This window comes from Eptatretus burgeri, chromosome 16 (genome assembly GCF_056783735.1).
Source record: "Eptatretus burgeri isolate ZD-2024b chromosome 16, Ebu_testis_v1, whole genome shotgun sequence".
NCBI lineage: Eukaryota > Metazoa > Chordata > Myxini > Myxiniformes > Myxinidae > Eptatretus > Eptatretus burgeri.
Window position 1 is genome coordinate 43,506,938 of NC_140976.1, and position 16,494 is coordinate 43,523,431.

The 16,494-nt window shown below is 42.5% G+C and overlaps 1 protein-coding gene across 1 annotated transcript in view; it reads left to right on the forward strand.

Moving 5' to 3' along the window:
- Positions 1-16,494, forward strand: part of PPEF1 (protein phosphatase with EF-hand domain 1) — a 79,344-nt gene that overhangs the window by 40,726 nt on the left and 22,124 nt on the right. Inside the window, exons 10-14 of the mRNA XM_085859020.1 lie at positions 48-197; positions 3,660-3,737; positions 4,784-4,969; positions 7,695-7,840; positions 8,025-8,131. Of these exons, the coding sequence (XP_085715146.1) occupies positions 48-197; positions 3,660-3,737; positions 4,784-4,969; positions 7,695-7,840; positions 8,025-8,131 (667 nt within the window). The remainder of the gene's footprint in view (positions 1-47; positions 198-3,659; positions 3,738-4,783; positions 4,970-7,694; positions 7,841-8,024; positions 8,132-16,494) is intronic.

Consider the following 16,494-nt stretch of genomic DNA (forward strand, 5'->3'; position numbering starts at 1 on the left):
CATGCGAAGAAATTGAGAGCAGAAATAATGATGTCCATTCCACACAGAATGCTGGAAGTCATGTGGCCTACGCTGCCACGCGCTTATTTGCGTCACTGCCTCTTGCTACAGTGGTCAACCGCAGAGTTCTTGTCCTGCATGGAGGTCTATCCTCCAATATCCGACTCCGTGCACTGCACAGTCTTCCACGGCATCAGGTCCGGCAGCACAAATAAAGTTGATTAGATAAACAGCACAGTATACATAATTTGGTGAAGTGACATGAATATATGTATATTGTTAGGAAAATGTCTTCGGAGGTGATGGGTTAATTCTTTTTCAGTTATCTCTTAATGAATGTGAACATAAGTGTTAGTAACCCCAATTAGCATTGACCAGAATCAGATGTCGATGCATCTCCTCATCACCCCAAAGTCCAAGATCCTCTTGTCTGTCTCTTCTTTCTCTTTTTTGCTATTTTTTTAACTCTTAAATCACACCCATTGTCATTTCACACTTTACAACAGCATTTCAACATTGCACATCCACATGTGCTACCTACAAACTCCCCGCACATGCTCTGGTGAGATGGCGCATCCATGTGTACTACGATTGCACTGTGGTAGCATGTGTGTGTAACATTTGCGGCGCATGTGCGACACTCGCATGATGCGTGGAGGGACTGCTCTGTGGGAGGTCGGGGGTTTGGCTATAATAGTCAACAGTCCTTGCACACAAGGAGATGCAGGGAGACGTGACAGATCAAGGGAGACACCAGAGAGTGACATTAATCATGCCATACGAGACGTTATTGAAGGGTCTGCAAGGCGAGCCTGATGAGAGTCATTGGCATCTTTGCCAACCTGCATCATGGCTTGCGACACTTCATCACATGGAAGATCACACACACATGCACCACACAGCTCTGTCTGCTCTCCTGTTCGTCCTGTGTCCCTGCTCAAGTCTAACCATGTAATCTAAGTATAGCTGTTGGAACTATCTCCGTCAGGTTAAGCTTGCTGATCAGGTTTCTCTGTATCATTATAATTCACATCTCTTACTGTGCTCATCCCCATTATTTATTAAACCTGTTGCTTTTAAAGTGTGTCACTGTGCATTTTGGATTGGTGGGGTCATCCTCCAGCATAATCCAATTCCCCTCTGAACATGTGCTGAAAATGCTATATTGATAGGTTAATTAAACACAACCACAGTGCACCACGAAGCAGTAGTGTGGATGTGTAATGAGCATACTTCGACATGCCATCTTAAATGTGTAGTTGTAAAGTGTAGAAGGTGAACGGGGTGATTTTAGAAATAAACAGAGTACAACTAGAAGGGCACTCGGTAGAAGTAGAAGGGTATTCGGATCTTCACCAAAAACAAATTCATTCGTCCTTGCCACACACTGAACCTGTCCACCAAATATCATCCAGATCCGTCTGCAACTTTTTGAGATATCCTGCACACAGACAAACAGACAGAGAGGGGTGATAACATAACCTCCTTCACCTTCGGTGGCAGAGGTAAAGAGGTAGAAGAGACAGAAACGAAGTGATGAGGGTCGAGGAGAGTGACAAGGGAGCTGCCTAAACATCTTATGGTCGTTGCTACATTAGGTTCCAAACACTTGTGTGATCTTCCATTAAGAGATAACTAATGAATAATTAACCCCAAAGCCATTTCCGTAACAATAAAAGATATAAATGTACATACATACATACATACATACATGGTGGTTCAAAAGTGATGTGCAACTTTTTCTTCAACTGCAATATTTTTTTTTACTATTGGATGATATTGTTTGTTTTTGTCTAATAATACACAGGATTGGGTGAATTTTTGTTTATTATATAGCAACAAGCAAAAAGGGGCGGTATCACAAGTAGTTCTTGAAGTGCTCTATTCCTCTGGAAAAACTGGCAATTTGAAAGATGGCTTGTGGGTGGGGTGTTGACTGGGGTAGAAAAGATTAGGGTTTTGGACGGGGGGGTGATGTGAGATAGTGGTGAATAACTGTCTTGAAGACCTGTAGTCAAGAATGAGATTGAAGAAAATGTGGAAGTTCATTCCACAGGTGGGGAAAAAGAGGAACAAGTGAGTGGGGGTGAGCAGTCATTCTGGATTTTGGAAGTTTTACGAGGAGAGGCTTGATGTTGGACAGCATGCACCCTGCATAAACCTGGGGGGGAGGGCGGGGGGGGGGACGACAGAGCACGGAAAGAGCAGTGGGTTCAAAACCATAAAGAAGGAGGTAGAAGCTAGAGAGGTCACTGACCTGTCTGCACTGGTGAAGTGAGCGATGCATCGATCGTGGGAGATTCGATACTATTAAAGGCTTTGGTTTCTGTGGCGTAAAGCAGAGCAAGGTGTGAGGCAGGGGCACCAGCCCAGACGAGAGAGGAGTACTCCATCAAGCTGTGGATGAAGGCCTTGTAGGTGGATATGAGTTCAAGTGTGCCAAGGAACAGAGGATGCCCAGTTAGTGACTGAATTTGGAGGCCAACATATAAATGTGGTTTGCCAGGAAAGATCATGGCTGATAGTTGAACCATGAGTTTGAATGACAACTTCCTGAAGAGGATTGTTAACAAAGTATATGGGAGGGTTTTCCAGATGTTCCTTTCGGAGAGAGATAGTGAGATTTGTCAAGATTGAAAGACGTACAGTATTCCAAGTGTTTGACCATCTTGTGATTTCTTTTCAAGGTCTGAAGAGAGAGAGAAGACGCTGCAGCCTTCCTGTCTGAGGATGAGGGATGTCACGCCAGAGGGTGGAGCCATCAGTAAATGGATAATGGGGGATTTCCCAGAGAGTCAAGGAGATTGTGATGATGATTAAAAATATGATTGGGTCCAGAACACTACCTTGAGGAACTCAAACGTCAACACAATTCCGTTGAGAGTCACACGTCAGCTACATACAACAGTAGAGTAAGTCATTAAGCCACATGTGGAATTGGCCTTAGACGGTATAGGCAGAGAGAACTGGAGTTGGTATACTTTTGATTTCCCTTCTGATGTTGTTTTTCATCTCTTACAGTGTTTGTGTGGTTTGTTTTTGTAGACTATAGCTTTGAGGGACCCCCATAGGTTGTAGTCAGGAGGAGACAATGCCCGGGAGTAGTGAGACAGTTTTTCCGTCAGTCCAGAAATGAGTCGATCGCCCAGGAAATGTTGTCTCGAAAACTCACAAAGCACCGATACACGAATTGTCTGCAGCGGTGCACCATATTCCTGGAAGATGATTGAATTCATCGTGACATCTTACTTCCTTCTCAGTGCTGGAAAGGATATATTCTGCAGCTTGTCGATTTATCTCTCTGTGTTGTCTGTCACTGTTTTCCCATCTTTGCTCACAAAGAAGAAAGGTCCTATTATACCGCAATACGTTCTAGAGAAGAAAAACGTCTCCAAAACGAGTGTCCATCGGGGCACAGAGAAATTGTTCAACATGGTTGAAACTTCTCCAGAAATTGTTCGCCATGGGTGAAACTTCTCTGGAAGAAACTGTAAACCTTGTTGTTCAGGCAACCTGAAAATGAAGAAGAGAGTCATGTTAGTAAAATTATAAACAGATTTTTGAAAAGTTGTACATCATTTTGATCCAACCTGCAATAGGGGAGAGAGAGAACCTATAATAATAATAAGCTAAAGTGCTTTGTGTTTGCCTTTCCACAGTTTTTGTCCGTTCTTCGTCCTCCAGTACAGATGGATGAAAAAGGTCAAGTCTCACCGAAGTTCAGGGACTGGAAGCAGGTTGGAATCATTCTCCCAATAATCCACTACAAGATGTCTGCTCCAGGGTCTTTGGTAAATACACAACTTTCAAAATGACGTATGAACGCTCGCGAGGCCTTTTTGCCCTTGCGGTGTGTGCTCGTTTTCAGTGACTCGTTTTTAATCGCCCAGGCATTGAAAATTTTTAATCCATAATTGTTGTGTTCCAGCTGTTTCTGGATCCAAATCGTACATTCGGACTCACAAAAATAGAGGAAACATGAGAAATATCCGTGGATGCCATTGAGAGGTGTTGGCTGTGAACATATTACATTCAAAACAATTTTGATGGTGAAATATTTGATTACCTCTGCCACCAAAGGTCCTTCCCATCAGTGTTCAGAAGCACCCAAACCAGGTACACAAGCTTTGTGTATTTTCATGTCGTGGATATGTCCTTTGCCTCAGAGTTGGTTACCGTTACCTGGTAATGACACACAGTGTAGCCTTTCCAATTGTAGACGTTTGCCATGGGTGAAATAAATCACCAAGCCTGCCATGTTCACAGGAGGAATTCCCACAAGGTTCAAAGTTCATTCACTGGTAGTGATCCGTCGGGGGTTTGTGTAGCACACACCCATCCACTTGGGCCTTGCACCCACATGGTTGGGAGTTTGAAGGATGGCAGCTGCCCGTTCAAACAGTTGAGACAGTTCTCCAAGTCTTTTGTTGTACAGAGGCACAGTCCTTTCTCTCGGGTACTTTCTCAAGTATTTTTGGCTTCTTTTGGAAGCTTTCTGAGCCATTTTAGGTAACGATCCCAATCTTGGACACACAATTTACATGATGGTGTCCCAACACCGCCATTTTGAGGTGCTTCTGCACATGCACACTGAGCGTTCTGCCGTGGATTACATCATTTTGAAAGTTGTGTATTCTCAGATCCTCGATTGGATCTCTGGATACTTGACTTATAACTGGTCATTGTGTTTTTGTTTTTGTTTTTATCCAGAAGTTGTGGTTTCTATATGAAATGGAATAACTCAGCAGAGTGAAGATGATGACATGTTATCTGCTGTCTCCAGTTGATGGCGGTGTTGTGGAGTGACCCCACCCCAAAGGCGGGTGAATCGGATAACCTAGCGAGGGGAGGAGGTTGCTGCTTTGGACCAGATGTGACCCTATCAGTTCTTCGCCATCACAATCTCTCACTGCTCATCCGCTCACATGAGTGTGTGCCCAGGGGTTTTGTCTACCAGCACGGAAACATGGTCCGTCTTGTTTTGTCCCTCACTCATTTGTACTGCTAAGGTGTTATAGATATTGCAATTGGTTAATGTCACATTGTGAGAATTATCTGATTATCTTTCTTTTCACTTCTCTGTTATTGTCCCTTCCATTCAAGATGTTATATTTATGGAACTAGAACGGCACTCGGTAGAGCACATACCTCCACAAGGTTGAACAGTTTACATTTTGTATCCCACTGATAGGCCGGATCTGCATTCCGACCTTAACCAAAAACTAATCAGCTTGTTCTTCTCATGTACCCAAATCATCCACCAAGTTTTGTCACAACCCATACACAACGTAGTGAAATATCGTGCTATATATCGTTTTTTGCCCCATCTCTCAATGGTGAAGAATCACTTTCTAAATTAAAACAACTCTCGGATCCAGATCGAATCAATTGATTTTTGTCACACACCCAGAATGTCCACCAAGTTTTGTCCAAATCCATTCACAACTTTTTGAGATATCGGGCTACATATCATTTTTGGCCCTCTCTCGCAATGGTGAAAAATCACTTAAGAAAAAAATTATATTATCCAGATCTGGATCTTCATCAAAATCTAACTAATTCATCCTTGTCAAACATCCAACTTATCCAAGTTTCGTCAGAATTCCTCCAGAACGCTGTGAGGTATCCTGTTCACAGACTAACGGACAGACAGCCAAGCATGGGTGAAAACATACTGTAACCTCCAACGACCTTCGGTGGCAGAGGTAATGAAATATTTCACCATAAAAATTATTTTTGAATAAGATTTCAGCAGACCTTAAATGATATGTTGGGCAACAACACTCCAGCAATAATAAACAAGAACAAGCCGGGAGGCGACGATGGTTCGCGGCATTATTGAGGAAGCCCTACCATAAGAACCTGTCTCTTCCATCAAAATTGACCAAATCGAATCGGATTTTTTTTATATGTTGTATTTATGGACATTACGCACAGTTTCTGGGAAATTAAATTGAGAGAAAAAAATCGACAAAAGGTCAAGTGGGCGTGGCTCCGCCCACAAGGGGCGTGGGACGCTCCTCATACAAAAAGACACAACTAGACCATGATATCTAGCTTGTGTCCAAGTTTCATCAAGATCGCATCAAACGTCACGGAGCTATGCTCTGGAGAGAGTCACAAACAGACAGACACACAGACACAATGAAAATAGTGGTCACTGCTGGCACCCGTGAACTAAAAAGAGCAATCAGAGATTGCAGAGCCTCGCCAGGACTTCTTTTGAGTGGTGTTTGTGTAGTTTGGCGTGGAGTATTTTGTGTGGTGGTTGTGTACTGGTGTGGTACGTAATTAATGAGACGTAATTAGAACTGCCACTTTATTATAACTGCTGGCAGTGATGACTGAGACGTCCCACTTTGATGCAACCCCACTTTGATTGGACACCTGCCCCTAACCCATGACGTATATTATTATTCAATTTAATTTAGATTGGGATTCAAATAAATTAAATTCAAATCAAATGGAAGACCAAATTGGTACAGTCCTGCATTAGTCATCAGAAAGAACCCAAACAAGCAAAAAGCAAAGATTAAGTCATCAGGAGGAACTTGGATAGGATTCACATTTCAGCTGCTACTCCTCCACCCTCAAACCCATCAAGGCACAGCGAAGTGAGCCTGATTCAAAAAATAAATAAATAAACAAAGAGCCCAAATCAAATCAATTAAATATTTCTACCTGCCAGACTATACATCTAATCAGGTTGAAATTTAAAATATATATTCACCATCACGACTAGATCATAATTGTGAAGTTTCATGTCGATTGTTTAAGCAGTTCCAGAAAAAGCATTATTTAATATTTTCTTCAATCCAATATGGCTGCCAAACCATGTGTCCTTTCAATTATTCCTTAACAAGTTTGTACACCCAATGCTTGGGGAACATTTGTGTGACGTTTCCCCTCAATCTGTCCAGCTGTTCTGGAGAAGAAGGTTTTCATAGGTTTTAGGGTAAATCCAATATGGCTGCCAAACCATGTGACCTATGACCATCATATATGTATGATATATATTATATATGTATGACCATCATATATTTAACTCAAAGGGGTATGATGTCAATTAGGCATAAATACACCTTGCTCTAGGCTAAATAGGGAGGGCAATTTCGTTCCGATCAGACAAACCTTCACCGAGTTATGGTGAAAAATGTTAAAATGTCAAAAAATTTGGTCACGACCTTAAAAATGATGCCGCCCGCACACCGGCCTACGCAGCAACATGTCCTGTGATTGGTTGGTAAATAAATGGCCATAACTTGGGAATCACTTGTCCGATTAATATCAAACCTTGAAAAGGCACATACTCAGGTCCCCAGCAATATAGCTGGCAAGTTTCAATTAGATCAGACCAGTGGTTGTCGAGAAACAGCGGTCACACACACACACACACACACACACACACACAGACACACACACATTGCTAGAATTATATATAGATATATTTTTGTTTGGCTATGGGGCCGCAATATAAATAATATTGGATTTTACATCTATTGGTAAAAGAAGCATCTGTCCTTCCGTGTGTGTGTGTGTGTGTGTGTGTGTGTGTGTGTGTGTGTGTGTGTGTGTGTGTGTGTGTGTGTGTGTGTGTGTGTGTGTGTGTGTGTGTGTGTGTGTGTGTGTGTGTGTGTGTGTGTGTGTGTGTGTGTGTCAATGGTCCATCTGATCTCCTGTATGTTTCCTTTTAGGTCCTCACTGTTTTTTCTGCCTCAAACTACTTTGCTCCTGGGAGCAACCTCGGTGCGTTTGTGCGCTTGGGTTCTGACCTGGTGCCCAATTGTGTGCAGTTTCAGACTGGAAGACAAAACCTTTGTACATCTTCACCCCATCAGTGGTGAGATAAACCTGGTTATTCATCTTTGTGTACGTCCTGCATTTGCCAATCTTCCATCAGAATAATCATCCCTCAAGCCAATGTGCTTACTCTTTTTTTTTTTAAGTTTCTTTGTGATATCAACTAAGATGAATATTGTGGGCTGAACTCAACAAGAACATCTGTTTGATGTCTCCATTTTTAGTGTCAGGTTGGTGGAACAAGATGCCGTCAAGGCACTACGAGAGAAGCTTTTTACACACCGTCCTGAACTCACCGCGGCGTTTATGGAGCGGGACCCACAGTGCACAGGTCATTTTTGTCTGTTTATTGACCATTCTCTCAATGTACCTTTTTTTACCCAATTTCACTCATCTCTTCCTCATCTCTAATCACACCAACGATCTCATTGTTCAACATAATTTCCTTTCTCACAGTCGCTACGAGCTCCCCACCTCTCCTGGTACATTTGAGTACCTCTTGCTTTGCATCTCCTTCCACAAAAACTTATTTTCTTCCTCACTCCCAAGCACACACTGCCGATATGAGCTCTATCCTCCGCACTCATATCAGCTCCCTATTCCCGCTATGAATGATTTCATTTGCCAGCTGGCAGCAAGATGGTCACTGACCTGGCCTCCAGTCATATATGGAGCACAATACAGAAAAATCCGAGAGGAAAACCTGCTGCCACCTGCAAGAAAGCTGAAATTGGGACGGAAGTTCACCTTTTGGCATGACAACGACCCAAAACACGCAGTGAAAGCTACACTGGAGTGGCTAAGGAACAAAAAGATAAATGTCCATGAGTAACCCATTCAGAGCCCAAACTAAATCTCATCGAAAATCTGCAGCAGGATTTGAAGATTTCTGTCTGTTAATGCTCCCCATGCAACTTCACTGAACTTGAACAGTTTTGCACAGAAGAATGGGCAAATATTGCCCAATCAAGGTGTGCCAAGTTGGTAAATGCCTATCCCAACAGACTCACAGCTGTAATTGCTGGCAGAGGTGCTTCCACCAAGTATCAACTCATGGGGGGTGGACACTTATCCAACCAAGATATTGGAGTTTTGGATTTTAAATCAATTTTCTGACATATGTAGATGTTTTTCACTTGGAAGTTGTGGGTTACAATGTGTAAATGAAGTTGGAAAAAGTCTGATTTTATGCAATTTAATTATAGGCTTTAAGGCCTGGAGGTGTTTTTTAGGAGGTTGGAGGCAGGATTTGCACTCTGGCCACCATAAAACATTTCATTCCGCAAAACCCATAAACGCAAAGAAAACTGAAAATCCACTCCGTGGGAGTACCTCCTGTGCTGCTGCCCTTCGCAGAGCAGCTCACCGGATGACGGGATTGGGGCAAAGCCTTTGGGACACCCATTCTTTGACCGGAGAAAAAGCATGGGGTAAACTTCCTGAGTCTGATTATGGTGGTGTGTGTCGGAGTGGTGCTGAGGTGTCATCCACCAGACGGCGTCTCCTTGGGTTAACCTGAGGCGGTCCCTTCGGGTGGGTGCCTGGAATGTCCTATCCCTAAGAGAGGATGATCGCCTGTCTCTGTTGTCATGTGAGCTCAAGCGTTTGATCATCGGTATTGCAGCACTCTCTGAGGTTCGGTGACCGGATAGTGGCGAGATCATGATGGGTGGTTACACCTACTATTGGTCTGGTCGCTCTGATGGTTCAAATGCCCAAGGAGTAGCTGTAGCTGTGTCCAATAAACTGACTTCAATGATAATCGAGGTAACACCGGTCAACGAGTGTATTATGAGACTAAGGATTCATCGCTCCTTGGGTGTCGTTGTCATTTCCCGGGTCTCTGGATATGCTCCGACTGAGGTGAGTGATCTCACCGTGAAAGATGCATTCTATGCAACACTCGAGTCTGTGGTTGATCCATGCTCCAGGCGAGATACTCTTCCAGTCTTGGGGGATTTCAATGCATCGACTGACACTAGTAGGGATGGTTATGAGTCATGTGTTGGTCTTAAGGGTCTTTAAGGTTTTACAGGTCATTGGGGTATTAAGGGTCTTTGAGGTTTTAAAGGGTCTTTTGGGTCTTACAGATCTTAAGGATCTTCAAAGTATTAACGGTCTTGAGGTAATAAGGGTCTTCGAGGTCTTCTGGCTCTGAGGGGTCTTAAGGGTCTTCAAAAGACTTAAGCTTCTCAAAAGGTCTTTGGGGTCTTGGAGGTCTTCAGATTCTTAACCGTCTTTGGGGTCCAAAGGCTCTTTGGGATATTTGGGGTTTTAAAGTGTCTCAATTGTGTTTTGGGGGATTCAATGGTCTTTCGGGTTTTTGCGTCTTCAGGGTCTTAACTCCCAAGCATGCAGAAACTCTTCTCTCAAGTATGTATTCTAATCTCTCAAGCATGTAAAAAGGTCTGATGGTTCTTTGAGGTCCTTAAAGGCTGAGGTTGTGGATGAAACTACACTTACGATAACCCCCGGGTCAGACTTGGTCTGTGTGCCAAATTTGGTGGTGATTGATTGCTGCAAAAAACGCAAACAAACAGACAGACAGACAGACATCCGATGAATCTTATTTCTTCCTTCTACAAGTCAGACTCACCTGCAAGGGGGTGTAGACTTTCTATAGGCACTGTATGTGTCTCACCCTGTTATTCCAGGGAAGTTTAACACTTTCATTCCTCGTTTTTCCCGCCTCTGGAACAAAGTCCCACACAATCTTCAATCCCACTCTTCCCTCCAGGTCTTCAAAACAGCTGTTCACCACTATCTCTTATCTTCCCCCATCCAAAACCTCGATCTTTTATACTCCTGTTAATCCACCCCAAACCCACCTCCTTCAAATTCCCTGCTTTCCTTCCTGAAAGTCCCTGTAGTGTCCATCTTGTTTACCCCATGTACCCCACCACATCCTTCTCCCTTCCACAGATCTAACGTCCCTGTTCCCCACTGTTTTGTGCTTCCGTCTCCCGCCCCTCTTGTCTCCTGCTCCCTTTGTTGTACGTTCTGTGTGTTAGCTCTTATACGAGCCTCGATATTCTACTGAAAAAATCAATGTCCTATCAACAAAGAGTGACTCAAATGGCCTGTCCGTGGAAATAGGGTACCATATGACAGTGTGGAGTCATCTGCAAAAAGGTAGAGAGAGTTTTCCAGAACATCGCAGACGTCCTTTTATGTAGACGAGGAACAAGACTGGACACAAGAAGTTGCTTTGAAGCACTCCTCTCCTCCCCCAGTGGAGGCTGAAGAGGAGAGGAGAGGGTTCCACTGATAGCACCATGTTGATGTCCTGAGAGGAGGAAGTCAGAAATCCAGGTAAGAAAGCAGTCTTTATGCCACAGCCAGTGAGATTGACAAGCAGTGCAGGATGCCAGGCTGTCGAACACCCAATGTATGTCCAGGAGGATGTTCTTCACCTCTTATTTGAGATTTTGGGTATCTGACCATTATTGAGAAGCACAGCATGTCCCCAGTAGTAACTGGGATGAAATCCAAACTGATGGTTGGAGATTACTGTTAAAACAAAAATAAAAAGAGACAACACAAATCAGCTGCAATCATGAATTCCTTGACTTTACTTGTATAATTGGAAAGCTTCCCACAACTATAGTTGAGATGACCTCCTTTAGCTCCCTAATTGTGAATGGGAGTGATATTTGCAGACGTTCAGGCAGATGGGAGGTGTACAGGCTGAAGAAAGCAGGCAAGGGAGAAGCAAGAGCAGCAGAGCAGGATTTGAGAGCATGGGCACTGACACCATCTGGGCCGATCACTGATGAAGAGTCGAGGCTGCACAGAACTTTATCTCCCTTCTCGGGTATAGAGGACAGAGTCGAGAAGATTGTAGATTATGAGGGGGGAGAGGGTAAAGTGGGGACTAAGATGGATATGTTGTATACATGAGATTTAGAGACAAACACCGAGATGAGCATTCTGCATGGTCTCACGCAGAGTCCAATGTGATGCCAATTTAGGGTAAGTGAGGTGATAGAAAAGAAGCATACACCAGAGAAGGACTTCACAAGACACTGAACCCAACACTACTTTGAAGAACTGCAACCTTTGAGGACCCGAAAAAAACAAGGTGCCACCAAGACAAATGAAGGAAACTGGTTGAAGAGTTTTGGCTTGAGATTAGCAAGAGGACGTTTTTTCTACCTTGAAAAAGGTGGAATACCGACATTATGGCATCTGCTGCCCTGCTCTCAAAGCTCTTGCACAATGGGATTCGCAGCGCATTTCTCTGCTGGTTGGAGAATTTCACCCGAGCATATACAGTGGGGAGAACAAGTATTTGATACACTGCCGATTTTGCAGGTTTTCCCACTTACAAAGCACGTAGAGGTAAGTAATTTTTATCATAGGTACAATTCAACTGTGAAAGACGGAATCTAAAACAAAAATCCTGAAAATTACATTGTATGATTTTTAGCTCGCTTGTTCGAAGAACAGAGTTATAGCGATAGCCCCGGCGTGAGCGTCAGCGTGAAAATGTTAAATTTTTTGTATTACGGAAAAACTCCTCGACGGATATCGACGAAACTTGGTGGGGGGGGTTAGGTATGGTCCAAGTATCATGCCATTAAATTTTGGACTTGGTCGTCCCCCCCAAAAAAAATTATTCGAGAAAAAAATATATATTTTTTTGCATTTCTACATGTTTTAAGTGATTTCTAACCCCGCCCAAAAAAATTGTTAGAGAAAAAAAAAATTTTTTGCATTTCTTCATGTTTTAAGTGATTTCCAACCCCCACCCCCCAAAAAAAAGTTAGAGAAATTTTATTTTTGCTTTTCTACATGTTTTAAGTGATTTCCAACCCCCACCCACCAAAAAAAGTGAGAAATTTTTGTTTTGCATTTCTACGTGTTTTAACTGATTTCCACCCCGCCAAAAAAATTGTTAGAGAAAAAAATATATATTTTTTTGCATTTCTACATGTTTAAAGTGATTTCCAACCCCCACCCCACGCAAAAAAAAATTGTTCGAGAATTTTTTTTTTTTTGCATTTCTACATGTTTTAAGTGATTCCCCACCCCCACCCCCCCAAAAAAGGATAGATAATTTTTTTTTTGCATTTATACATGTTTTAAGTGATATCCAACCCCACCCCCCCCAAAAAAAAATTGTTTGAGAATTTTTTTTTTTTGCATTTCTACATGTTTTGAGTGATTTCCAACCCCCCCCCCAAAGAAATTGTTCGAGAAAAAAATTTTCTTTGCATTTCTGCATGTTTTAAGTGATTTCCAACCCCCACACCCCAAAGAAAATTTGGAGAAAAAGTTATTTTTGCATTTCTACATGTTTGAAGTGATTTCCAACCCCCACCCCCCAAAAGAAATTTAGAGAAAAATGTTTTTTTTGCATTTCTACGTTTTAAGTGATTTCCAACCCCCACACCCCAAAAAAAAATTAGAGAAAAAAATTATTTTTTGCATTTCTACATGTTTTAAGTGATTTCCAACCCCCCCCAAAAATTGTTAGAGGAAAAAAATGTTTTTTTTGCATTTTTACATGTTTGAAGTGATTTCCAACCCCCACCCCCAAGAAAATTTTAGAGAAAAAAATTATTTTTGCATTTCTACGTTTTAAGTGATTTCCAACCCCCCCAAAAAAAATTGTTCAAGAATTATTTTTTTTTTGCATTTCGACATGTTTTAAGTGATTTCCAACCTCCACCCCCCAAAAAAAAGTTGGAGAAAATTTTTTTTTTTGCATTTCTACATGTTTTAAGTGATTTCCAACCCCCCAAAAAAATTAGAGAATTTTTTTTTTTATTTTTTGAATTTCTACGTTTTAAGTGATTTCCAACCCCCACACCCCCAAAAAAATTTAGAGAATTTTTTTTTGCATTTCTACATGTTTGAAGTGATTTCCATCCCCCCCCCCCAAATTTTTAAAGAAAAAATTTTTTTTTTTGCATTTCTACGTTTTTAGTGATTTACAATACTCATCCCCGAAAAAAAAAGTTCGAGAATTTTTATTTTTTTTTGCATTTCTCCATGTTTTAAGTGATTTCCACCCCCCCAAAAATTGAGAAATTTTTTTTTTTGCATTTCTACATGTTTTTTCGTGATTTCCAACCCCCACCCCCCCCCAAAAAAAAATTGTTCGAGAAAAAAATTTTTGCAACTTTTTTTTCAACAAAATTTCGATTTCTTTTTTTTGCATTTCTGCATGTTTTCAGTGATTTCCAACCCCCCCCCCCCCAAAAAAAAATGGAGAAAAGAACTATAACTGTCAGCACTGTTGACATTTAATGAATAATATACAAGGTTCACTTGAGTGACCCAGCAGTATTGTCGGCGGAGGTTTTGCACTTTCCCGAGTGCTCCCCCTCTAGTTTCCTTTCTAATGTTTTTATCTACCACACTATTTTTTATACACCCGATATTTCGACCCACAGCCAGGGGCATCGAACCCATGTGAACGAGGTACCAATGTTGCACCCCATGGGATGTTGGGACCCACATCACTCACTCTCTAACTGACTGTCTGCCGGGATCTGGTAGGTGGGTTTGGCCCCCAGGGCCTTTATAGTGACCCCTGAAAAAGGGTCGAGATCATGTATTCTAGGTACCGGCTGAAACCAATTCAGAATCGTGCGTTATGATTCCACGAATATGAAGTGACATGTGACAGACGTTTTGAGTGCTGGAAACCCCCCGGCAGATGCCCTTAAAGGGACCTTGGAAAAGGGTCGAGATCATGTTTTCTAGGAACCGGCTGAAACCAATTCAGAATCATAGTCTGGGTTCCCCTGAGTACGAAATGACCCATGACAGACGTTTTGAGTGGTGGAAACCCCCCGGCAGACGCCCTTAAAGGAACCACTTTTGTGACCCCTGAAAAGGGGTCTAGAGCATGTAATCTTGGTACCGGCTGAAACCAATTCAGAATCATTGTCTGGGTTTCCCTGAGTAGGAAATGACCCAGGACAGACGTTTTGAGTGCTGGACACCCCCTGGCAGACGCCCACCCCTGAGCAGGTGCTCAAGATCATTATATTGTGCCAAATGAGAATCAGGTGACACGAAATGTCCCATGGCAGACGTTTTCGGTGGGAGAACCACTCGGGTAATCAAAAGACATTGCACATCTTCGAGTCAACTATCAATACAGGATATAATCATATTGCAAATCGACTGCATTCTGTAACTGTCTGCTGCCAGTTAAAGGGGCACACCCACGAAATAAAAAATACTCAAACCACTGAATAGCAATAACACCTCGTACCCCATCGAAGTAAATTAGCAGAAATATTCGACAAAATATCGCGGATTTTGAATGAATTCCCATATTAGTTTTTTGTAAACAATTACGATTACTTGAGAATGTGTAACCTTATGGGTGTATGGGCTATTTATATCTTTGCTGTAACTGTTTATGACAACTCTCAAGTCATGCAAATACACGTAGCTTTGTCTAAACCGCTTTCTACTGCGCTGGTCCATCACATATAACACGCTAGTCTCTCTGTTGTCAACACTCACTCACAGTCCACTACTGTCTCTGTAAACTCTCACCTAATTACATAGCTCACTACTGTCTATATCAACTCTCACTTATAATACATAGCTCACTGCTGTCTGTCTATCAACTCTCACTTATAATACATAGCTCACTGCTGTCTATATCAACTCTCACTTATAATACCTAGCTCACTGCTGTCTGTCTATCAACTCTCACTTATAATACATAGCTCACTGCTGTATCTATCAACTTATAATACAGCACAGTGCTGTCTCTACTTTCACATAGGATACATAGCACGCTGCTGTTTCTGTCAACTCTCACTTATAATACATAGCACACTGCTATCTCTGTTAACTATGACTTATAATATGTAGCACACTGCTGTATCTGTTAACTCTCGCCGCACTGTCTCTGTAAATTCTCGGTTATTGTAAACTATCGTCGAATCAATCTGTCTCGCTATCTTCCTCGCTCCATGGCTCAGTGTCGGTGTCGTCTTCCGAAACATCGTTATCTTCAGTACGGTGGAATCTCCCGTTCTTCTCAGACAAAACTTCGCCGGTTTCTTTCATCACGTATATTGGGCTGATGTTCTGTTTGCTCGTTCTCAATCGGCGCTTGATTTTGGTAGCATATTCCAACCGTTGCGTGCAGTGTGTTCTTCCCGTCCAATGTTACGATATTGATGTCATAGTTGTCCCACGCGAGCCCTGTTCCAAGGTCAGCTTTCAATGACAGGCCGTCAGGAGTATCACGGTTTTCTTCTGATGCAGAATACGCCATCTCTGTTTCCAGTCGTTTCACCTCATCATAGCTTATTGAATGACCGTGACGATTTAGCATTTGAAGTGCCAGTTTTGATCCTGTTAGTGTTCCTAGCCCGAGACCGAGAACGGTCTGTTTCCAAGGACGAATCGAGCCTTTGGAAGTATTACACACCGCATCAGAGGACATCGCTAACACTTTTCGTTCGATGTTTTCGTTCTCGTTCTGCTCATGTAGCCCACAGATCATGGTTTTGAAGAACAAAGGGATGGATTCCGGTATCTCCGCTGAACAGGTTTTCAATGTGTGTAGTGTCGTGGGTGTAGGCGTTTTACATGTTGGCATCGACAGGATGAGGGATCGTAGATATAGTTAGAGCAGTTGCGCGAATCTTGTCGTGATGTTCAAATTTCTCGCGATCTTCGTGGAAGCTGACTTGCGCATCATTGTCAGACATT